This window comes from Ambystoma mexicanum, chromosome 8 (assembly GCF_040938575.1).
Source record: "Ambystoma mexicanum isolate Mex_15411 chromosome 8, UKY_AmexF1_1, whole genome shotgun sequence".
Classification (NCBI taxonomy): domain Eukaryota; kingdom Metazoa; phylum Chordata; class Amphibia; order Caudata; family Ambystomatidae; genus Ambystoma; species Ambystoma mexicanum.
The window spans coordinates 590,394,881-590,419,775 of record NC_090929.1 but is presented as its reverse complement, the minus strand read 5'-3'; the positions used below and the strand labels follow the sequence as shown (position 1 = coordinate 590,419,775).

The window sequence follows — 24,895 nt, the reverse complement described above, 5'->3', positions numbered from 1 at the left end:
TGTCTCTTTGTTTGATTCCACTTGACTCGCTTAACCCTGGGCAACCCTGCTAGATTCTCTGCCTTCGGTTGTGCTCCAGCGGGATGGCGTCTCTGATGTTCTCCTTTTCCTGCTTGTCTCTGCAGTTTCAGTGATCCTTGCACCGCAAGCAGAGGATTCATTCCTCTGTTCTACCCTGGTCTCAGCGTTGGTCTGCGTGCCCCAGAGCCACCATGGCTGCAGTGTGGTCATGCCACCAGATAAGATGGTTTGTCTCCTGATCGTCTTGTCAGTTTCCATGTTCTCCACACTAAGAGCCGAGGGCTCATTCCTCTGTTGTCTCCAGCTGGTCTCGGCGTCGGTTTGCATCTCGTGGGCACACCATGGCTGCAGCGTGGTCATGCCACCAGGTAAAACAGTTCTTCCCCCGTCTCTGTTTCTGTCTCGGTAATGTTGCCCTTCTCAGTGTCTCGCTTTCCTCTTTGCGGATCCCCAGGCTACCGCTGGCACCAGGTTTGTTTAGGATTCTTTCTCCTCATTCAAGTACTGGCCTTTTGTTTTCCATCAGCAGCTGAGTTCAAGGGGATTCCAGCATTACCTTGAGCCAACGATATGGGAGTAACGTCAATAGGGTTGGAATGCAAGAAAGAATTAACAGCTGTCTTTTCCACTCCCATATATGAAGAGAGTATTCCTCATAGCAAGTTCTTTATAGGAATGGGAGGCCTTGTTTCCTAGAGGGGAGTCACTCAAGTGAGGTCCCACTTTCACAGACCTCTGGGGAGGGTTTTGGTTAGTGGGTCACCTCCCTAGCCTCACAGGGGTCTCCAGGTTGTCTCCCCGTAAGGTAAAGGGACACATTTACCTGATTCCTCACAGCAGTGAGGACCAAGGTTTCTTGTGCACCTGCTCAAATATCCTTGGCCCTCGGGAAGGGCTGCAAGGCTGCTGGAACACGAGAATATGGTTGGAGTGGGTGAACGCTTGACACACGTAATTTCTGTACTAGCCCTCCTTTCATTATTGCCACTACATGCTTTCAAACCTCCTCCCACCATGGGGGCGTCTCCTTCATATCGGGGATATACTGCACTTATTCTAGATGGTCTCACAACTTGCTTGCCTTATTTCCTCCTTAAGTGATCTCTTTCTCTTAGTCTACTTCATGTTGTCGGCCTTCCCTGAATATGTTCATCTGGAAATGCTTCACCTATTCCCACCACCTTCCATGCTTCCCTCTTCTCCTTTGGGTGTTTTCTACAACCTCCTTCAACAAAGCCTCACCCTCCTCTAACGGGGGTGAAACCTCCTACAAGAATGTTCCACCTTCCTTCTATGAATGAATGTTCTTAGCACCTCGAAGAATGTTCCACCTTCCTTCTATGAAGTTTTTAACCAAGCTCCAATAGTATTCCACCTCCTTCCTGTGATGTTTCTCAACCGCATACAACACTGTTCCACCTTCCACCTATGTTTCTACCACGTCCTAAAATCTTCTCCCCCTCTGCTTTCTCTCCACTCTTCCTCCAAACCTGCTTCTCCGCAATGTTTACCTATTTCTCCTATCCCTGCTCACCAACACGCTCCAAATGCTTTTCTTATACTCCTCTAATGATCTACACTTTTCTGTTTTTGGTGCTATTCCTTTTCCCCCAGGCCAGCTCCCCGTTTATTGGGTGGTCTCAGTGCCCCAAGGTAAGGGTAGGTTCATGATTGGTTGCCTCTTGCTCCCTCCTTCTGAGGCTACATGAGAGGTGTTGGCCATCTAGAATTCCATTTGTTTAATCGTGCTTGATTTGATGGTGGATATGTTGCTAGGTTTGTGTTTGTTCTAATTTAGCAAGTAGGCTTGCTACTTTTCGTCTCAGGTTTCTACAGCCTCTCCCTGAAATGAGAGAAGGACCAGGTGGGCCGTCTTGGTGTTCACAAATATACTCTGCATTCAGCTGACCTGTTATCGAGTTGTGAATATCGCAGGACCCAAACCTTTGCTTTAATTGCATGGGGGTGCTTACTAGTATTATTGTGAGTTCACAACTTTTGTCAACTTTAAGCTTACACAAGAGTCTCTGCAGATTGATATCTAAGGGTTGTCAATTTTCTGTTTTCTTTGCTTTAACCTTAAAGGGACATTCTTGAACTCTTGGAAGGTCAGATAGCTCTTGGTCCCAGCAGTGCAACATTGCAGATCACATGGTTGTTTTATGATAGTCACCTACTAAGCAAACATTCTGCAGTGTGAAGTCCCATGGGATACCCCATCTAGCTAGACCAGAGTCAATGTCCTAGAGCGCATGATCGTCCCAGTACCCAAGACCCTTGCGCTGCCGGCATCTGCATTCAAGCAGGGAATCTTGTCACAATTATAATTACATTACTAATATTTTCCCCAGGAAAAAGCTAGTGGTCTCTGGAGGGAAACCGGGACTGAGTGGGTTGCAGTCTGCTCCCCTGAGCTGTTTCTTTTCAATGGATAGGCAACCATTAAAGAAAATCGTGTTTACATGTGCTAACCCTGACCCACGTGGAATATTTTTTCCAGGTTTCTCATAAACATGGTGGCATCCGGAAAATAAATGTGACTATGAAAAGTATTGTAGAGTGATTGTAAAATCTAAAAGGAGTTGCGTAAAAAAAATAAAGCAAAATGGAAGGAGACAAGAATCTTTCAACTCGTTCATACCAGAGGGAAGGGAGGCTTCTTTTGTAGCCGGCCCAGGGGATGCATTCTACTGTTGCAATACAATCTGCATAGAACTAATGTTTAGATAACGATACATCAAAGAATATTCAGCCACCATCAAGAAGAGGATTGATAGTAGATTCTGTGAACCTGATCTAAGTAAGACCTTCAACTTGAGCTAACAACACTTTTTGCAAAGAAGACGCTTTTAAGGCCTTTTAAAATGCCAATAATTCTTCAGCAGTCTCAGGTTCTTTGGAAAAGCATTCTGCAATTTGGGACCCACAATATCAGTTTACCTCTTCGTTATAACCTTTTTGTCCGGAGATGGAGAGCAGACCAAAATTCTGTTTCTTTGCAGTGTTGTAGTACTTAGTTATATGAAACACATATTTAGATGGAATATCCGAGAGGGCTTGATGAAGGCTGCAGAGAATTTTGGAGGCACTGACGGTGCGATTCGGGACTAGTTTAAATGATGTCATAGCTGAGGGCATATGGTCTTGTTTCCTAAGGCTTACGGTCATCTGAATCCTCCAGTTCGGGACAACCTGCAGCCGTTTCCGAGATTTCCCTAGTAATACATTGAACTGTCCATGCACTGCAGGCATTGAACAGATTTTAGAGCATTCTGGCTTCTGTCTAAATTCATCTACATGACTTGGGGAGATATACATTTCTTTCTAACTGAAACTGAGAGTGCCTCTTACCAGATGTACCAGAGATTGCAGTTCTGTATTCAAAATGTATTCTCTTTAAATTGCTTTTATTGCAGGTTAATTTCTCAAATTGTTTTTCAGTCAGTCAGTCAATATTTTTATTCGGATTCGAAATCCATCAAACACATAAAAACATAGGACACAATTAATTAAAATCAATAAAATCCCTTCCCTTGAAGTTCCACACAAGTTCATACCAACATATTACAAAACATATACAATACAAAGATAAAAAATATCCAATGTTAAAACATAAAGTAATTTGCAAAGGACTTTCACACCAAGAACCATCAAGATGGCAAGGTCCTATAAACAAGACTCACATCCTCAAAAAGATAATAAAACAGTACAGACAGCCAGATAGTATCATTTGCGTAAACAGCCTCTTCCTAAAGTGCATAACTCTTTTTAAAAATAGAAAGCAATGCCACGAAGTTAAAACAGTGTCAGCACTCAGGAGAAAGAAGATAGTAGGCCTATAAAAGCGAATATTAGCCTCCCTTAGGACTGGCAGCAAAGTTGCTCTGCAAATCCCACTATAACCCGGGCAAAACAATAGCAGGTGGGCCAAATCTTCTTTTATATAGCCACACATTGGGCACCCCGCCAAATCCGGCTAACCATTCCAATTAACTGTATTTCCACGAGGGAGAAGACAGTCAAACCTTGCACGTGTGATTAACCATCTGTCTTTCCTGGTAGTGCCCCAAAGTAAGTAGGGTTGTATCTCATTGGCCAGGCTAATCACTGCATGCTCTTTATCTGAATTTGTCACATAATCCAGAAGAGTTCTCTTCATTGCGAGCACATCCCCCAATAAACATTTAAAGATTCTCAACTGGATTTTGGTCAATAGTGCGTTTTGGGGGGGAACGAGATCTTCTATTGCTCTCTACTAGTGCTTTATCAATATAATCAAGCCACAGAATTCTTCTCCAACCACCCGGGGCCATTACGGACCTGATTATAAAATGGCAAAGTGAAGCACGTTCATTTCCCCATATCCTGACCCAAAAGATTATCGGAGCCAAGGACCACTGGTCCTCCCAAAATTCCATGCCCAGTTCTCTACAAATAGAGATACAGGGAGAGGAATTCGGGTCTCCTGAAGAACAAATTCTCCTTCACTTGGAGCTCATGACCCTTTTGGAATTTTGGAAACCCCATAACGGAGCACCATACAAAGTGACAGCCTTCGATTTTGGCAAATACATTTTAATCACAGCATTCAGCGGCTGGCCCTCACAACGAGAGAGAAAGCGGGAGATGCCCCCTACTTGTTGGGTCAGATTACCGGATTGTTTTTTTTATATGCGCCTTCCCCGTAAGAGATTCAGAGAACCTAATCTCAAGGAAATCAAAATCCTTCACCCGTAGGATAATTTCTCCATTGCATACCATAGGCCACATTTTCGCTGACCGCTTACAACCTACACAGGCCATTACAGCCGATTTCTTGGTGTTGATCTTGTGCCCCAAATTTCCCATAAAGGTTTCATACGCATCAATAAGGATCTGTAAAGTTCTTGGGGTTCTGGCTAATAACACCGTATCATCCGCATATGCCAGCACAGGAAAGGCCCTACCCCCCAAAACCAAAAAATCAGCCTTTGTATCAATCAGATCCTTTGATAGCCCATTGATGTATAAGCAAAATCAAATGGGAGCCAAAACGCATCTCTGCCGGACGCCACACCCAACCTTAAAACGGACTGTGCAGTGTCCCCCCAGACCACTGCGTACACAGGCCTCTTTTTCTCTGTGGATTTCCACCAAAACCCTCAAGATATCCCCCGGGCAGTCCATGGACCCATGGGCACGGCCTATAGTTTTGACGTATCTACTTTGTCAAAGGCTGTGCTCAGGTCCATGAACGCAAGGCACACCCCCCTCACCTTTACAAAAGACTGAATTGGCCACCAATATATACAGGTTGAGACTCTGCTCCATGGTACCAACCCTGGGTTGAAAACCTAACTGTATGTTGGACAGGACCGGCTCCTCAGAGAGCCACGTTTCTATTGACCACAACAGAACTCTCCTGAAGATCTTGAAGAACATGTCCAGAAGGGAAATTGGTCTATATGAAATCGGGCTCGCTGGGTCCCCCTTCTATAGGATAGATAATGTCCTTTTTCCATGACAGAGGATAACTGCCCGTCTCCATACAGGCGTTAAACACTACAGTAACTAGCGGTGCTCACAAATCAAGGGGATCCCGAAATAGGTCAGAAGGAAGCACATTGGAATCCCGCGCCTGATTACGGGCCTGTTGACTAATTGCTCTGGACACGTCCTCCAACTTAAACTTCAAAGAGGAATGACTCAGGGCAGGTCTGTCCACTACATTCCCTCCCCTGAACAAGGTCCCAAATTGATCTAGCCATGCTGCCTCCTCCACATGGGTACCACTGGACCTTTCCATAGTAGACCCCGAGATACCCCCTTCACAAATTCCCAGAAGGCCTTCTAATCGTTAGGTTTAGATGCATCCAGAAAGCCCTCCCAGGCTTCGCCTTCCACCTCCGATTTCCCTCTCTTCAGCTCGCCCTGGTATTTAACTCTGGCATGGGCAATCTCGCTTCTACTACAGACCGGATCCTTGAGAGCCTTCAGCAGAGTTCAATTTGCAGTTTTGCAAGCCTCATCAAACCACCCCGTAATTGAAGCCTTCCCATTTCTCTTACTGAGAACAGTGAAACCTTTGCCGAAAACCCCCAAATGTTCCACAAAATGGTCCACAATCTCCCCAGTCAAGCTGCCATCTAAAATACTGAGAAATAAAGGTACATTCTCCGATATTGTAGATAGATGCAAATTGGCATCCCTTATCTTTTCCCATTTAATTATTCTCGTACAGTGAGCCAACACCTTTACCGGACACACTGAGATGTCTCGTCGCTCCCCCTCCCCTAACACCCCCTTCATTGTCAAATGGATAGGATGATGATCACTATTGAGATCCGGCAGTACTTCAAAGCCCACAGCCCTGTCCCAAAGATCCAGAGAAATACAGAAATAATCTATTGTTGAGGAGCCTAGATGGTTGTTGAAGGTCAGATGGCCAGGTATATCTGGTGCTAAATGACCATTGACCGAGCGAAAACCCCCATTCTGAAAGCCATAAGCACATTTAAAGACCCTTAGCACAGCCCCTAGCATCCCTCACCTGTGGCTGTGATCTAGTAGATCTTTAGGTAGACCCACACCCATTTTGAGGTTAAAATCCCCTCCCCAAATATAGTGCTCATGCCTGTTCCTTCTGTTGGCTAAAAGATCATCGATAAACGCCTTAACTTTTGAAAGCCTGTCTGCCTTCACTTTATGAGGGCTATTTTAAAAATGTATAATACAAAGCGGATAACCCTTTACAGGGGAAATGCGGATCACCTGAAGGAAGTCCATATCGGTCTCCAACACCCTAACCCTACAGTCAAGAGAAATCCTAATTAACATTGTCAGGCCCCCATAGCATCTTCCTCTTGCATTTTTCTTAGCTTGGTTCCCAAATGATAAGAAACCATCCAACAGTGCATTCTCCAATGCCCAGCTTTCGTGCAAAAGATGACTTCATGTGCTTTTAAGAGCTGAATAATATCTGCCCTTTCAATTTTTCCCCTTGACCCGGTTATGTTCCATGATAACAGGTGGAACTCTGTGGACACCATAATAGGGGTCCTACCTCCCTCACAACATACAGCCCCCCACTCCTCCACCCCCTCCTCTAGATCCACCTGATCAGCCTGCCGGGCTAGGATACCTGACTGTCAATCCAAATCTTCACAGGAGGTTAGGACCTGATACCGGTTGACTAACTCTGGTCCGGCAATAGGTTCATTTTCGCTCCTACGATTCAACCCACCCTGCTTTGGAATTGTCCTCCATCCTCCAACATTACAGCGGCCAAAAAGTGGATACCAGGGACCCTGCCCCCTCCCTTCATTCCCCCAACAGTTCCACAATAGCCCTTCCCCTGGGCAAGCTGGTACTCCAGACCAGAATAGAAATAGTCCAGGGAAAGTAGACTACTATGGAGTCTGCTACAATTAGGTTTGAGACCACTTGAAAGATTAGAACTGATCAAGTAACTGACCACCATTGGGTCTCAGAATGATACCACTACACAGTCCCCTCCCAGATGCTTGGACTTTGTGCTGACCCAGCCTACCCTTATCATGATAATGATGCCTGGGTCAACTTTAGGCCCAATCAGATTAGTGTGGATCCAGTGCGTGGCTTTATTTATTAGGGAGATGGTTGACTCAAAGCCACTCTTCGGAAGCCCAGGTAGACCAGTTATTATCCCTACAAAAGGGACAGCTGCAGGAGGCAGATTTAGGGTGGTTTGATCGCACACCCCTGAAGATTTAGGGCCTGATCACAGAGTGTTTTCCAATGGGGATTTGCCATTATAAAACGATTCTGTGAATTAGGCCCTTAGTCCCTAAGGCTCCCATCCCACACCTTGAGTCTTGCTCATTCCAACTCCCCCTCCATGGGATGCAGTTTAATTAACCTCTTTTGATTTGGGTCTACACTCCTTTGCACCGTCAGCAGGAATTGACTGCAGAGCCCCTTCCCTGACCACACCACAACTTACTTTGGGACCATCCCTTTCCCCCACTCTGCCAGGACCAGCTCCCACCTCCACTACAGCCTGGGCCATGGCCAGATCCGATACCTTATTTGATAAAGCTCTGATAGAATCATCCATGATTGCCAACATACTCAATAAGCATGCCTTAAGTGGGTGTAATGATTGAAGAACCAACTGGAGAGGCTTACGTTTTGCATCTAACAATGTTTCTAGCCAGAGCTTCTCATCTCCGGTGAATGAAGGCTCCAAATCAGTGCCATATTCTCATGCCAAGCACCCACCTGATTACCCCCAACCCCGCCCCGGGAACTACCTGGTATATTTTCTTCCATCCCTTGCTCTGAATCCTCCATTGCTGTTGCTCCCTTTTTTTTAAGCAATGCTTTCTGCCAGTGACACGGTTCCCACCAAACTACCCGATTCACCACTATTGGCAGGCGTTCGGCTCCCTCCTGAGTCAGGACAATCACCCTTACAGCCTTTTCTGCCGCATTAATGCAGCTCACTATTTTACTGGCCATTACATCCATATAGGAATCCAAGGACCTTTGTGAAAGGTTGGATTTATGTTTCGGTGGATCTTTACCCGATTGTGCAGGTTTGCCAAGTTTGGATTTCTTGGTACCCTTTCCTGCTCCCGCCCAGTATCCCCTCATCCCCAGCATTCCTTTTCCTCATGCTATTGGATAATGGTAATAATACTGGTGTGCAAATAGCAAGATTAAACACTGGAAAGAGGTGGGTCCAGTTGAAACTGATTGAAACAGTGCAATGTAGGGAAAGTAGAAAAAAAAGTAGAAGATCCTAAAGATCAAGAGTCCTAAAAACACTTAAAATCTAGAGTTAGTAACTAGCACATAAACAAATGTCAAGGGAGGGTTTAAAAAGATATAAAGGATTATAGCCAGGGTATCCAGACTTTGAACTTTACACCTTTGAAAACAGTAGACGGAAGACAGAAGGCTGATGTCAGGCTCTGCAGGAACCCAGCCTATTGCTCACTGAGAGGGTTACACAAAAAGAAACCAGAACGGGGTAGAGGCACTCCTCGCAGCCCCCACGTTGCAAGTACAGGTAGTAATCTACGCTGCAACAGTATTACGCCTTGACGAACAACAATAACAGCGGGGAAGAAGAAACCACATACAACCGACTAAAACTTTCAGTCACTGTCAATATAACAATGATGGTCAAAGAAATAAAGCGACCACCAGCGGAGGAGAGGTAAGCCTTGCAGCCCCTGACCACAGCAACAGGTTCAGCAACAGCAGCTCACTGGCAGGAAACCCAAGGCTATGCCCCCAGAGGAGTCCGTTTTACATTAAGATCAAAAAGGTCTTCCAAAGCCTTCAGGAGATCCAAAAAACGGTTCCGGACAGAAATAGCGTTGTGGCCAAAGTTCAGACAGCGGGCCTCAGTAAGCCCTGCTTTACAGTAAAATCACAAACTATGCAAGGACCGATCGAGGGCGGGGCACGCCCGGCAGCTTAAGGAGCTGCCTGAGTCCGACTCTCCCCCCCGCCCTCTCAGCCCACTGGACAGACTTGCACAAGATTCTCCTATAGTTCACCTGACACATCGAGCAGCTTTTATCCGATTCCCGGGTGTAAATACCAGCAGCAAGTCGCAGAGCCACACGCCTCCACACGGATCACCAAGGACACCAAGGACTTGGCAGTTCTTTTTGAACTGGCAAACTTCTCCTCCTGCCAGTAACCCGTTCCTCACCACTGCACACAGACTGTCATGGAGAAAATAGCAAGGACACCAAGGACTCAGCTGGATTGTTTTTCTAAAATGTTTTTAAAGCAGTTTGGACACATAGCGCTACATCTTTTATGTAAGTGTGTTTTTCTGGTTTGAAAACCACACATTCTTCCATCCTAGTATGATTTTCATTCCTTTAACCTTACAAGGGGTATTGTGCATTCCTTAAAATTCCTTCTATCCATGCAACCTTTTCCACTACTCTGATTTAATACTAACCTGACCGCTAAATCTGTTCAAATGCAAATAAACCTAACCATATCCCGAAACCCATACCTTACACTCAACGTATCCCTAACTCTAAACTTAAACATAAGTGGCCTCACCCTAAAACTATTACCTATCATAACGTTGACCCTAAACCAAACCCTAATCCAGGTGTAACTGTAAACCTTTGCTTAAACCTAATCGTTATCCTAATCCTAACTTTTACACTTAGCATTTACCTAAAAATAGCCATATGCTTTATGAAAAGAGCACTCTTATGAGATGATTCCTTGTAGAAAATTGTAACATGCTTCCGTTCCTGCCCTGTGCATTCCATAACACTCTCGGCACGCTCCTAGCTGTGCTCCACATGCCCTAATCCCCAATCTGCACTTGCTCATATATGCAATGGAACAGTATGTTTCTGAAATGGGTGGAAGTAGAGTGCAATGGAAGATTGATACACTAAAAATGTTATGGGCAATGGAGGTAGAGAACTAATGGGGAGAAAAATGGTTTGTGAGCTGTGTGGGGCAGTCAAAGGAAGTAGCCTGTACTGTTTCTTAATTGTTTTGGATTACTTTTGTATAGGCATTTGGGGTGGAGGGTTACATGATACTTGCCACACTGTCCACCATCTCACCTGGAAGTGGGGACAACAAGAAATGTTCAACATTACATAGCATTATAGGATATTTTCCAAGATTTACCCTGCAGAGATTTGAACTGCAACTACAAATGGAATATGTAAGCAACCTGCAAGCTATCTGCAGAAACATTTCAGGAATATTATTCTGAATGTAAGGAGCCAATGCCTCCAGGACTACTGGTAATTTCATTAGTTTGTCAAATTGGAATAGAAGAAAACGGTGTTGTGGAGACATTAAGTCATCTAATCTCCACAATTAATGAAAGGAAATAGGTGACAGTTCTCAATAGTTGTGCATCTTATACAAATACCATTACTTTCAGTTGTTCAGGCTCAACTGATCGCTCGAGAAGCCAGACTGACTACAGAACCTATATCATGTATTTTACAGGACAAGACACTGATGCACTTGCAGCCAAGTAGCCGGCAAAGTGTAATTCATACATTCTCTCCCACTCTTACCCTTTAAACAAACTGCCAAATCTACCAGCTTCCAATGGACAAGTCAATAAATATCTGGGAAAGTCTAATGCTGCCTTCCAAATAATTCAAATGTGTGTACAGATTTCACTTTGAGAGTTGGCTGTCAACATAAGAGTGGATTTATTTTCGGTGGAGCAGTGTTCTGAAAGCGAAATTTCAATAGCAAGCCATTACTGTGTTTTGAATTGTATTTGAAATTATATTGGAATCATACAGAGCAATATTATTTGCAAACTTGTTCCCAACATATAATATGTGCACGTCGACAGTTGGGTGACCAGATGATTCTATGTCATAACACACTGATCCAGTTCTGAATTTTTAGTAACATACTGATTGTGAGAACCCTGAAGGTACTTTCACATCTACTCCCCTGGGATTCTCTGTTTAGGTGGCCAGGGAAGGGCCATCACTCTAGGATTTCGACCCTGGGGGTGGAGAAGCAAGGGAGGACCACCTTAATGTGGGTCCTTGGCGATTGGAGTGGGGGTACCTGATGATGAGACATGGTATCACCCCCCTTTCCTGATATTGACCTACCCTCCTTCCCTTAGCCTTTACAGGCTATTGTCAGTCACATTCCCTCATCACCTGCAAATTCCATTTCAGTACTGGGCAGAAAGAGGCAACTAGGAGCAATGCAGATTTCCCATTGTAAAAACCACTATGGCACTGTGACAAGGAAGAGAGGCTTGGATGCATATAGCCATGAAGATCAGGCATGTCACACTAATGAGTTTTCACAAATTCAGGCAATTAGGAATTATTAGTTTCACCTGAAATCCATCAACAATCAGGGAACGTATAAAAGGTGGCTTGCCAAAGGAGAAAGAGAGAGGTTTGAGGAGTACAAGTGATACAGAAAGTGCAGGATGACTGGAGAACCTGAGAAGTGCCGTGCAGAGGGGATGAGAAGCCGAAGCGCCAAAATGCCAAAAAGGTTCCTGGGAGTCCCAATGGGAATGCAGGACTAGACTGGGTACCCTTGTCAGGAAGGACGGATAGTGACCGATAAGAAGAGCGGAGGTGGGGTCTAGCACGAAGGCCTGGACGCGCAAAGGAAAGCACCTGGCGAAGCAGAGTTGCTGTCCGGTAAGTTTCAGAGGAAACTTGAGATGCCGGTCACTCCGGGAGGGGCTGTTGATCCTGAGGCTTGCAATCTTGAATACTGAACGAAACGAAAAGCTGAATATTTGCAAATCTTGAATGTTAAACGTAATGAAAAGCTGAATGCTTGCAATCTTGAATACCAAACATAACAAAAAGCTGAATGTTTGCAAATCTTCATTGTTAAACCTAACAAAACGAAATGAGAGCGGCTATGGGGCCCATACAGTGAACATTGGCATATGTTACTGACTTTTGGCTAAAGAGGCTGAATGCACCCGCACAACAGAAATTGTATAACGCCATCATTGCCACAGAGTTACCTCCAGAGTAAAGTTAGAGACTTGAATTTGTGAACAATTAAAACTTTGCTAAAATCAAAACTTCATTCATGAACAAAATATGTGGTTACTGGTTGCGTGACCTGTGATGGGTGGACAATGTGGTTTGACAACTGCGTCTAGACCAGATGTGATGAAAATGGTTTGACAAGCAACTAAGAGGAGTGAACTATTGTTGAAGCTAATTAAAGAAGAGGTCAAGGGGACCCTATAATCTCTCGTGAAGTTATAAGCCAATAAACATTTTGTAACAAATTAACTGCTGGAAGTGACTTTTGGGGAAGGGAACCCTGAGAGTTAAAATTGGAGAACCTTTGTTTTGGGAAGGGAGTCCAAGACTACAGTGTTGTGTATGAACTTTTGTTGTGTTTAAATTTGGGGAAGGAAGACCCCATTGATGTGAACTGTGATATTTGCGAATCTACAGAAGGTAACTTCAGAGCTTGCTTGGGCCCTGCTGAAAGGATTGGAACTTTGTTGAACTTGAGGAAATTACATTGGAACTGTGTTGAACTTGAATCAGAGAACCTTTGAGGAACTTACATTGCTATTATGTGAACATTTCTTCGGGAACACTGACTTCTTTGGTTGAGAACATATTCCCCACTAGTTTTGTTGTAGTTGTGAAGAAAAGCATAGGTTTTAACACAGACAGGCTGTTTACTTTTTGGATATACTGACATAGACATCCTTTAGGCAGGAAGTTCTGCCATAGCAGAAGGTTAGTTAGGCATTATACCATCCTGATTATAAATAAATATTAGTTGAAATATATCTTTGTTGTCTGTGTCATCCCTCTTGATGCCATGCCTGTCTCACACCGATGCATTCTGGCTTGCACACTGTTCCCAGCAGTTGCTTTGTGAGACTGACATCTTGAAGCAAATATCAGCCCTTCCTCACTGATTCCTTGCATGTAACATGCAGGGAAATGACATTATGAAACATTCTCTAAAACTCTAAGACTCTGTGTTTCCAATAATCCAATTTCTTTGAAACATATTCCAGCAAATCCCCTGTGATACTGGGCAAATGAATGCTACTTCGATTGATAAGCAAAGCAATCTATCCAACAGCACTGCTTATTTGCCTTCCTTTGGAGTGACAGACTACAAAAAGTACATTTTCCTCATGTGCAGAATATACCATCCTAATTACCTTGAGCTGCTGTAAACATGTATATGATGTACAAGTGTATGAACTCAATACATAAAAGTAGAACAACTAGACAACCTTCAAGAAAATGTACGTGATATAACTAAGGCAAACATAAGTGACATAACATAACTCATAAAAAGGACTATATATTGATACACATAGTATTAGATGTCCGCTGAAAACTGTTGACACCCAATGTACTTAGAAGGGTTTGCCTGCTGGCAAAAATGTCTCCTAAAATCTTACAACTTGATGTAGCAATCCAGATCTACTTGCAGTTCTGGTATCATACAGGTTGGAGAAAGCTTATACCTACAAATAGAATGCTTCATTCCATTAAGGCATTCTAATAACTTCATCAACAGGCTGCAATATAATTGTTTTAAGAATACAACTTTTGATGAACACAGTGAGAGGTAGGGAAGATCCTTGGCCTATATTAAGCAGGTACGTTTTCTATGCTCCTAATGAACTTCGACACGTTAGTTTCAGGCATCACCTTTAGTGGCCATAGTTGTGAAGTGAAGAGAGCCTCACTCCTTAGTACTTCTTGTTGGATATCCTCGCCTGTTTCAGTATCATGTATGCAAAGCTAATCTTAACAGTTGCTCCTGATTTGTTGCACTTATTCCTTTGGACCTTTGGAATGACTTTTTTATTTTACTTATGGTAGAAGTTAGTGTAATATATTAAAACAGAAGTATATTTTAGGCATTGTTCGTCTTTATTTTCAGCATCTTAGTTTTAGTATACAATGTATATATTTTTACCTTTCAGTTTCCAAGCAAGGATCAAGAAGAGGAAGGGAAAAAGCGATATGAAGCTCAGAAATTTGAACGTCTGGAAACGAAACAGAGAAATGGTGAAATTATTTTGCCTGTTGTCAACCCAGGTAAACAATTAATTTGGTAGTGGGTTGTCCCTGTTTGTGTTAGCCCATTATCTTTTTTCCCATTCTGGAGCTTTGTGTCCAAAGTGCAGGCTGGATATTGAAAGCATGTCCACTGCCGTTTAATAGACATTGTATTGCTTTCTTTTCTGGATAAATTCTATTTATTGATTGCTATATAATATAGTAAGAGATTTCAGTCATTGAAATGTTTTCACTTCATTTCTTTGACGTCTCTCAGGGAGCACATCAGTGTCAGCACTAATTACAAGCTCAGTTATTTGAGCTAAAGAAGCTGTGAACATCTTGTCAGGGAAATCAAATTTGGAACTCAAACTTAGGTGAAGTTACTTTGGTACATATTTAATAGCAGCACTGTGGAGGGAACACAGGAGCAGACAGCCCACAACACTCCAACAATCCCAATTCTGTGTTACTTCCCCGCCACAACTACTTTATATGCTTTTTATACATTGAATCCAATGTGCTCAGTAAAATAATTCCTTACTCCGTTAAGGAAGGTTTCACACTTTCCATTTACTACAATACGTTTCTATGTGGAGACAGAACAACCCTAGTGTTTCCAGGGTTACACTTACCACTTTCAAAAGATAATTCAGATGTGCGTTCATTATCCAATTAGACTCACTTCTGTTTGAAGTAAGCTCAACTTGTACTGGAACAATCTTTGCCGGCAAGTGCAAGATTACGTAAACATGTGCTGTAGGTTCAGTAAGCATACATGTAGGGAAACACTGCTTCTGTGTGTCAAATCTTTCAACTCAGTATATAACACCTTGTCCTCCTAAATTTACTCTTTTTCATTTGAATTCACTTGCAATTGCATTTCAGCTTACTTTCTTTTAAACCTTCATTATATCCAATTGCAATTTTCCTCTATACTGTCTTTAGAATACTAATAAACCACAGTGACTGACATAAACACCAAGATTAAACTATTCAAATGTACCTTTAATAAATGAGAATTTTATGCCAATATAGGACCACTAGGTTACATATTAACTGACATGAACAGTGTTAACATTTTATGAATTACAGTGTGTTGACAATCATAATGCTTTAGGTTTGAAAGCATGGTGCATTCAACAGTGATAAACTTGTGAAACGTCATTCATGGTTATTAATTAGTCATCAAATGAGCTAATAGCTAATGAGTTTCTGTCATTACTCAAGTTGTTCATGAGAAGAAGTTATCATACAGATTCGACCAATTGCATATTAATCTACAATGCAATTGCTCAATCAAGGATTGTAAGATTTGTAAAAAGAAGTAATTACATTATTTACCACGTTATCCTATTTTCAGGAACTGCAAGTACCCAAATCGTTAGCGTGGATTTTGGGCTCTGTCTGACACAATATAATCAGTTGGTCTTGGCTATAATTGGTTTAGCACCCCGGTGAAGGATTTCAGTGATTTCCTAAAGTTGATAAGTGTAGATATTAAAACAATTTGCATTGTTACATTTTTGGCCCTATTACAGCAAGAGAGGCAGACAGATAGGCAGACAGAGAGAGAGAGAGGGAGAGAGAGAGCAGGCGAGAGAGAGATGTTATTTTCATGAGAGATTTGTTTTTCAAGTGGCTGGAGATTAAGGTTGTGGCAAATATCAAAATAGTGGCTGAGGTTAGGTAAAGTGAGCAAGTGCTCAAAAGGAGCAGTATTCTGACAGTTAATTAGCGATAAGGGACTACAACTAGTCTCTAGAGAAATAAAGAATTACCTTAAAAAGAGTGAATTGTTCATACCAAATATTCTTCTCACCAACCAGGGACTGGCAGGTTTGCTGGCAAGTTCAACAGTAGAAAGCTTGAGGGATTGCTGTGCAATATGGTGATTTTATGGTAAAGAGAATTTTAGGAAAGTGACTGCATAAAGTGTTGCACTACATTCTACTAAAGGTTTAATACTATTAAAAGAGGCAAACCTAATACCCAAATGTGCGCATGGTGGCCATAAAGAGCCAGGTGTTTGGTAGTGTGATGGATTGATTTTATGTATAACAGTCTTAGAGAAAATGAGATATCCAACAGGTACAAAGTGGAATGAGGGATATGTCTGCGAGTGTTGGGGATTAGGTGAAAATAAACATTTCTAGGTGGTGGACAAGGGATTTTTAAGATTCTCTGAAACCTAACAAGGATATGCAATGAATTTGTAGTCCCGTGAAAGCTGAAAATGGCTGAATATGGAAAACAAGTCATACCTTGGTACTTAATAATAATAATAATATAACTTGGTGAAAGTACTTTCCAGGGTCAACAGGAGAAAACATGGTAACAGTTATAAATTGTCTTTATAGACCCTCCTGATAAATCCGTAAAAGCGCACATGCTTATGTCCAATGACATATAAAATATGAAAATGGAGCACCCTGTGGATTTCCTGTGTGAGAGTTGGCGTCTACCAATTGTCCTGCCTGGCATTTTATATCCAGGGGATTTTGAACAATTACTTAGCAAAGAATAAGTACACTGTAAAAAAGTTGGATAGTTGCCTTGCCTAATAGCACTGTTTCCGGATCTATGAAATGAAGAACATGAATGATCACTGGGGTTCCTACTTTGATCACCTGTAACATTGAAAGAGGAAAAATACCAGTTTTATGGGGTTATTATATTGAAAGTAATGTATCCAACGGAAAGGGTGCCGCTACGTGTCTCTTTACTTTACAGTGTCCTGGTGCCGAATCCTCCTCCTTGATCAGTCAGTATTTTAATGCATGCACTGTGAACACTCTGTGTTATAAATTAACTTCAGAAAATACAATAACCCTACTTGCAGACTTTTTTGCAGGCTTGCACAGAGTATCATTGCTCTCTTGCCTTTGCTCCGCAGAGAAGAGTGCTGGCTCTTACTTGTCAGTTTTTATCAATTAATGTCAGAAGCATAGAACGGAGAACATAAGTATTTTTGTCAGCACATCAGTTAAGTGTAATGACTCAGTCGGCCACAAGATTCCTTTACCCCATCCAATGCCATTGAAGGGCAACGAACCCCAGCAATATTCAATTTCCAAATGTTTCTCCATTTGCAAAATATAGCATTGGAAATTTGTGGAAAAAATATGTACACGCTCATTTTTGTTCAAACCGGTGGCACATGGGTAAGTATGCATTTCAAAGTTTATCTATTGAGTTTGAACTATATAAACTGTGTCAGTAACATTTCAATGTTTAAAACACTGGTCTGCATTATAAATACATGGCTATTGTACAGGAGACAGGGTGGCCTGGTGATCTTTCTGGTAAGGACCAGCACAGTGAGTGGCTTTAGCTGAAGTTTAAACTTATTTCTTTCTAACAGCATGCAATCGTATTTTGGAGGATAAGATAAGCTGAGCCATCTCCTTGCCTGTTGGTCTTTTGCTATTTCAACCATTCTCAGCGGGAGCAATAACCTTAGGGGCTGTCGGTACAGAGATGATTTGCAGAGGCATATCTCATTCTCTAGCTGTCTGAAGCTGAATTGTTTTCAGTCTGTGGCCTAGTGACCAATACATTCTTACTCCTGACAATACCAAATGTTAATTGAGGAACGCAATCTATAAGGGAGCTTTTGAGTGGACCCTGGAGATATCATTGATTCTGGTGTGGTCCATTAGAGTTAACCATGCCTGTGATTGTACTCCTTTGAGTTATAGGACCTGCCGCTCTCCAGATTTATAGGACTACAATAATCATCAGCCCTATCCAGTATAGTCAATGGTGTGGGAGCATGGGAGTCATCGTCTGAAACATCTGGAGAGCCATTTTGCCTACACCTGGACTATGACATCACTAAATTCTTAGATCGCAAGAGTACCCTAAACTTTGATCACCTACTTGCATTCGAGTGGATTCTTCAACTAAGGCAGAATACGGATTCTCAGATGATGAAATGTGCCTCTGACTTTGAGCTCTGATCCTCCACATTTTTTTTAATTGGTGTTTTGTATAAATCTCTTGTTGACTTCTTTTATCTACAAAGATCTTCAAATTCCATGGCATGGCACATAGGCTTCCTGTTATTCCCCCTTTCCTTTATTGGCTTCAAACAGCAGTAAGAATTTTGAACAGAAGAAAGAAGCATGCTCCATTACACCCTCCTTCCTGATGTCATAAGACCGATCTCCGTACTTGTGACGCTATAACAGTTCCATGCCCTGTGAGGGCATTATGACGCAAGACACAGACAACGGATTCAAAGTTCAAAACAATCTGATTTATTAAAGTAAATGTGAGTATGTCAGAAGGCCTAACTTGCCCTATGCTAATGTGGGATTTCCCTACCTGAACAAAACTAAGGAAGGTCTGAGTAAAGAGTTCAATTTAAAAGTCTGTCTGTGTCCAACACCTATTCTTGCCCTCCCAACTAAAGCTAAACAACGTGCAGTGATGGCTATAACCAAAGAAATAGTGATCAACACTAAGTTCTGAGCTTCTTCCAGCTCTTGGCTTCTTCTTCAGCTCCTCTCCCCCAAGTTTAAAACAGTTCCACAAAAGTCTCAAGATTACCTTTGTCCAGTTTAAGCCAATACAGTTCCGCACAATCTTTGGGGTTCCCTTCCCCAAGTTCCAAACAACACTGTTAAAGAAAAAGAAACAGGCTCCGTCCTCAAGAGAGCACTTCCTCAAGTCTCAGGGTTCCCTTCCCCAAGACATTAATGTGACGACTAGTATTTGCTTATCAAAGTTCAACACAACTCTTAGTTAACCTGACCCTTCTTCTGAATGGCACTATCAGTTCGCTTACAGTGCTTCTTTTTGGTTTTATTTTACAATGTTCACAATTTAGGGCTCACTGGTCTAGGGCAGTTGTCGGAAAACACGGTCCACCCATCACAGGTCACGCAATCAGGATCCCTTGGCTCATTACCTGCCCTGTGCACAGTTTTACATTGACTTAGATTCCCTTTGTCGCCCTCTTGGCTTTATTGGTGGTTCTATACTCTCCTCCTCTCCATACTGTGTCACACACCTCTTGCCAGACTTTGGCCGTGCCACACTGTATCCATCCATAAAAGTTCACTTTATAGTGGTCTGATTCATGCCCCATTTTCTGTTACACTCTTTCACAATTGCGCTCTTTTTTGTAGTCTACTTTCACTTGGGCACTTTCCTGTTTTTGTCACGGTGAGCAGACCAGATTGCCCCAGCCCAGTAGCAGTGGGAACATTGGGGCACATTAAGGGCCCTGACTGCATCAAGCCTCAAAGGAGGGCCTCCTGGACCCAGTCCTGTTGCCTCTGGCACCAGGCTCATGGAGCTAGCCTCAAGAAAAACACAGATATAGTCGGTCTGCCACTGAATGATTGACTTTTGTGCTAATTGCAGTTAAGGGCGTGGCTCTAAGCCATTAGCTTGTGGATTAGTCTGCAATCATGGGTGTGGCAGAGAGCTTCTGGAATTAATTGCACAATGGGAGTGGCAGGGCGTGGTTGGCTATATAAGCCCCACCAAAGTCCTTAGGCATGCTTTGCGTTATTCTGCAGTTAGCAGCGTAACGCTCTGCGAGGAACTCCTGCCAGCAATCTTCTACAAACCTGCAAAGAAAAGCCGGAGACCATCGGGCCTTGCATACTTACCTGTGCCTCCAGCAATGACCTGGTTGTTCGTCGAGGACTCCAGCTTTCATCGAGGACTCCAGCTTTCATCGGTCACTGGCACCTGGAGAAGCAAGAGAAGGAAAACAAGATTAACTGCTGAGCTGCGCATTACTTACCGTTTCTGTCGCCATCGACCGATTCATTCTTCATGCTGGCTCACAGCTACCTGGAAAAGAGAAAGAAATAACAGATGAGATCACGCAAACCGCACCTGAGATTGCGCTGGCCCCCTAGACACAAGTCAGGCCACCCTGACCTACTGGCTCAGCTGCTCACACGCATTGGACCAAACCAACTCACACCGAGGAGGGCTTAGTGCCACAACAGCGACACAAGTCACAACAGTGAAACGAGCACGGACTGCAGCACACAGCAAAGGACAACACAGATAACTGGACACGGACAACATACAATACAACAGATTACACAGACAATAACAAGCAGAGCAACACAAGCAACACGAGTTGCGACCACAGCAGTACTGGGTTGCCACTCGACTTCAAGGGTCAGTGAAGTAACTGGATCCTACAGGACATTGCGCCCCTGCTGAGAGTAAGCAGGAAGGGAGAGCCCACCAACCAAATACACAAGGAGCTGACCCAAGGCCAGTCCATGGAACAAAAGACGTGCAGCGCCTCTAACCAGGGAAGCAGACACTCCACGCATCAGCGCCTGACATCCCTGCAGAGATAAGGTGAGCTTAACAGAACCCAAAGCCTCTCCCGAACCTCTGCCTGGGCGTCATGGAATCCTCAGACTCCACCGACCAATTAGCCCAGTTACTGGGGAGTTGTCTGCCGAGGTGCACGCCGCCCGACAGGGAACCAATGCCCTAAGAAGAGAACTCATTGTAAAGCGTGATCGCACGGAAGAACTAGCATGGCAGTTTCTACAAACGCAGGCAGGGCAAGCCCCGCTGCCTAGATACACTCTGTCTACCGCACCTCCGCAGTCCACGCCCGTGCAGGTTGTCCTCACTGGAGCTGTACCCCTAGCCCCGCCTGAACGCTTTACAGGTGATACCAACAAATATGCAATATTCATGAATCAGTGCTGTTTGCACTTCCTGTGCAGACCAGGAGACTTCCCAAATGACCAGTCAAGAGTTGTGTTTGTGCTCTCTTATCTGGGAGGCAGTGCTGCAGATTGGTTGATTCCCTTGGTCAACCGTGATGATCCATTGCTTCGTGATTTCAGGGGTTTCCAACACGAGCTCGAGAAGCTATTCGCCCGGCACACCAGAGGTCAAGCCTTGGATAACGAGCTGCTGTCCCTCCAACAAGGTAACCAGGATCTATTAACGTACATCACCACCTTTAACAGGCTAGTTGCTGAAACTAATTGGCCAAAAGAAAAAAGAACCACACTCTTCTACCGGGGCTTGCGAGGAGAGTTAAAGGACATGTTGGCTCAGGTAGTGAACCCCCCCGAAGGGTGTGCAGAATACATTGACTTGGCAGTACAGCTAGACCACAGGCTACAAGACCAGAAGGACGATTGAGCCTGATCAGAAGGACGAACAGTGTGTGTGTGACCCAAACAAGCTCAACCTCGGCAACCCGAGACCCATCCTGAACCAAAGCAAATTGGAGGCTTGCGAAGCCCTCTTACCCTCTAAGCTGAATGAGAAAAGAGAAGGCAACAGCAGCTATGCCTATACTGCGGCAAGCCAGGTCATTTTCTTCATGAGTGCCCCGTGAAACCACCCAGAAAGACAGTGGGGGCCACAGACATAGAACCCAATTTGGGAAACTCCAATGCCCAGCAAGCGTAGGGGTCCGCTTGTCGAGCAAGGAGAAGGAATTACCTCAGACCTCGCACCTAGTCGTACCACTCATCCTGATAAGTCACGACCAGACGTCCAAAATGCACGCCTTGGAAGCTTACATGGACAGTGGTGCAATTGGCAATTAGCTGGATTAAGTCTTGGCAGAAAGGATGGGTCTACCCCTCCGGAAGAAATTGGCAAAAGAAAACGTCACGGCAGTCGACGGCACCCAATTATCCTCTGGTCCTGAAACCCGGACGGAAGAAGTGACCCTTCTTTGCCAGGATGGTCACCGGGAAAACATAATTTTTGATCTCATCAGCACTACGAAATTCCAGATGATCCTGGGAATACCCTGGCTGGAGGCCCACAATCCTCTAATTGACGGGCACTTACGAGTGTTAACCTTCTCTGGTGACTGCGCAGAAACTTGCTATGAAGAAAAAGCCCCCTCGGGTGGACAGGTGGACAGGTGAAGTCCCTCCAGAAGGGAAGAGCAACGATCGGTATGATAGGGACACTGCCACTAGAATATCTAGACTATACAGAAGGAACAAGCTAACGCGCTTCCTCCACACGGGCCCTACAACTGCCAAATTGACCTTATACCTGGGACCCTGATTCCTTGTAGCCAAATGTATGCACTTACGGAACAAGAAAACAACCACCTAAAGACCTACCTGGACCAGTACTTGGCAAACGGCTTCATCCGGCAGTCCAAGTCGCCCACAGCCTCGCCCCTTTTTTTGTGCCCAAAAAGGAAGGAGACCTGAGGACCTGCATAGATTACAGGTCCCTGAACCAGATCACGGTAAAGAACCAATCCCTCTTGCCACTCATCCCTGAACTCTTAGACCAAGTCAAGGATGCCCAGGTCTAGACCAAGCTAGACTTTAGAGGGGCCTATCACCTGGTAAGGGTTAAAAAGGGAGACGAATGGAAGACTGCCTTCCATACAAAGTATGGTCTGTACAAGCACTAGGTCATGCCGTTTGGGCTATGCAACGCCCCGGCAGCGTTTCAGTTCTTTATGAACTATGTGCTCTGGGAGTTGCTCGATGTCTGCGCTTTAGTTTACATCGACGATATCCTGATCTACTCAACTTCAAGGCAAGATCATGTCGCCCACATCCGAGCGGTCCTCCAAAAACTCTTGCAGCACCATCTGTATGCCAAGTTAGAAAAATGCTCCTTCCACGTTACCGAAGTTGAGTTTTTGGGTTTCATTCTCACCCCGCTTGGCATTCAAATGGACACCCGCAAAGTGGACGCCATTCTAAACTGGCCGTCACCAACATCTGTGAAAGGAGTTCAGAGCGTCCTCAGTTTCGCGAACTTCTGCCATCGGTTAATTCCAGGATTCTCCCAGCTCGTCCATCCGATTACCACACTACTTCGGAAGAACAAACGCTTTAGTTGGTTCACAGAAGCAGAAGAGGTCTTCCAGGAGCTGAAGCGGAAGTTTCCACAGCCCCAGTCCTGCAAATACCCTCGGCCCGATCTCCCGTATGTGGTAGAAACTGACGCCTCTAGCGTCGCCATGGGAGCAATCCTCTACCAGAGAAACCTAGATACTGGCCAGTTTCACATGGTAGCATTCTGGTCATCCAACTTCTCAACACCAGAAATAAACTATGCAATCACCGACAAGGAACTCCTGGCCATCAAAGCAGCGTTGAAGGCATGGAGACACTTCACCTGGTAGCATTCTGGTCATCCAAGTTCTCAACACCAGAAATAAACTATGCAATCACCGACAAGGAACTCCTGGCCATCAAAGCAGCTTTGAAGGCATGGAGACACTACTTCCTAGGGGCCAGGCACACAGTCACAGTGATTACAGACCATTGCAATCTGCAATACTTGAAATCCACCAAAGCAGTCTTCTCGTCAGCGCCACTGGGCCCTCTTTTTAGCAGAATACGACTATGTGATCACGTACCTGCTAGGGGTTCACAATGGAAAGGCAGACGCTCTGTCCCGCATGGGTGAGGGTGAAGATGCATACGCAATACCAGCCCCCGTAGCTATCATCCCAAAAGAAAGAATTCTGGGCGCTCTTGTCACTGCTTCACCTCTGGATGACCTGCAAGTCGAAGTTCATCGTCTTATGAACCAGGAAGCCCAACAAACGTGGGTGACGAAAGGACAAAATAATACGATCACGGAAGGGCTACCTTATTACCAGGGACGTCTATAGATACCAAGCAAAAGGCTGCAACACCAAGTCATCGGCAACCACCACGACTCACTAATAGAGGGACATCCGGGAATCGCCAAGACGATGGCCAAAATCAAGAGGAACTGCTGCTGGCCAACCTGGAGGAGGGATGTGGCCCAATACGTGTTAACTTGCGGGATCTGGGCACAGAACAGATCCCAAAAACAAAGACCTGGGGGTCTACTTCGTCCCCTGGCTATACCTCCTACACCCTGGCACACGCTGTCGCTCGACTTTATCACAGACCTGCGTCCCCACAAGGGCTACAACACCATTCTAGTAGTGGTAGACATGTTCTCAAAGATGGCTCACTTCATCCCACTGAAAGGCCTGCTGTCCACCATGGCAAGGGTGTTTCTGGAGCAAGTTGTTCGCTTACACGGATTCCCATTGATTCTGATATCAGACCGAGGCAGCCAGTTTGTTTCTAAATTATGGAGAAAGAGCTGCGAACTCGCACAAATCGACGTTCGCCTATGTACAAGCCATCACCCCCAGACCGATGGCCAAACTGAATAGACAAACCAGACACTGGAGCAATACCTGAGATGCATGCTGCATCAAACAGAAGACACCTGGAAAGATGTGCTGTGGATAGCAGAATACGCATACAACAATTCCATACATGCCAGCACCGAACAGACCCCCTTCTACACTGTATATGGGCGAAACCCACGGACATCTGTTTTTGATCCACCAGATACACTTGAAATGTCTC

At 44.3% G+C, this 24,895-nt stretch overlaps 1 protein-coding gene across 2 annotated transcripts in view; it reads left to right on the top strand.

Moving 5' to 3' along the window:
- ACOT7 (acyl-CoA thioesterase 7) overlaps nt 1-24,895 on the top strand; it is a 1,725,032-nt gene that overhangs the window by 706,510 nt on the left and 993,627 nt on the right. For both annotated transcript variants that reach the window (XM_069610292.1, XM_069610291.1), the window contains exon 5: nt 14,468-14,582. In XM_069610292.1, coding sequence (XP_069466393.1) covers nt 14,468-14,582 — 115 coding nt within the window. The remainder of the gene's footprint in view (nt 1-14,467; nt 14,583-24,895) is intronic.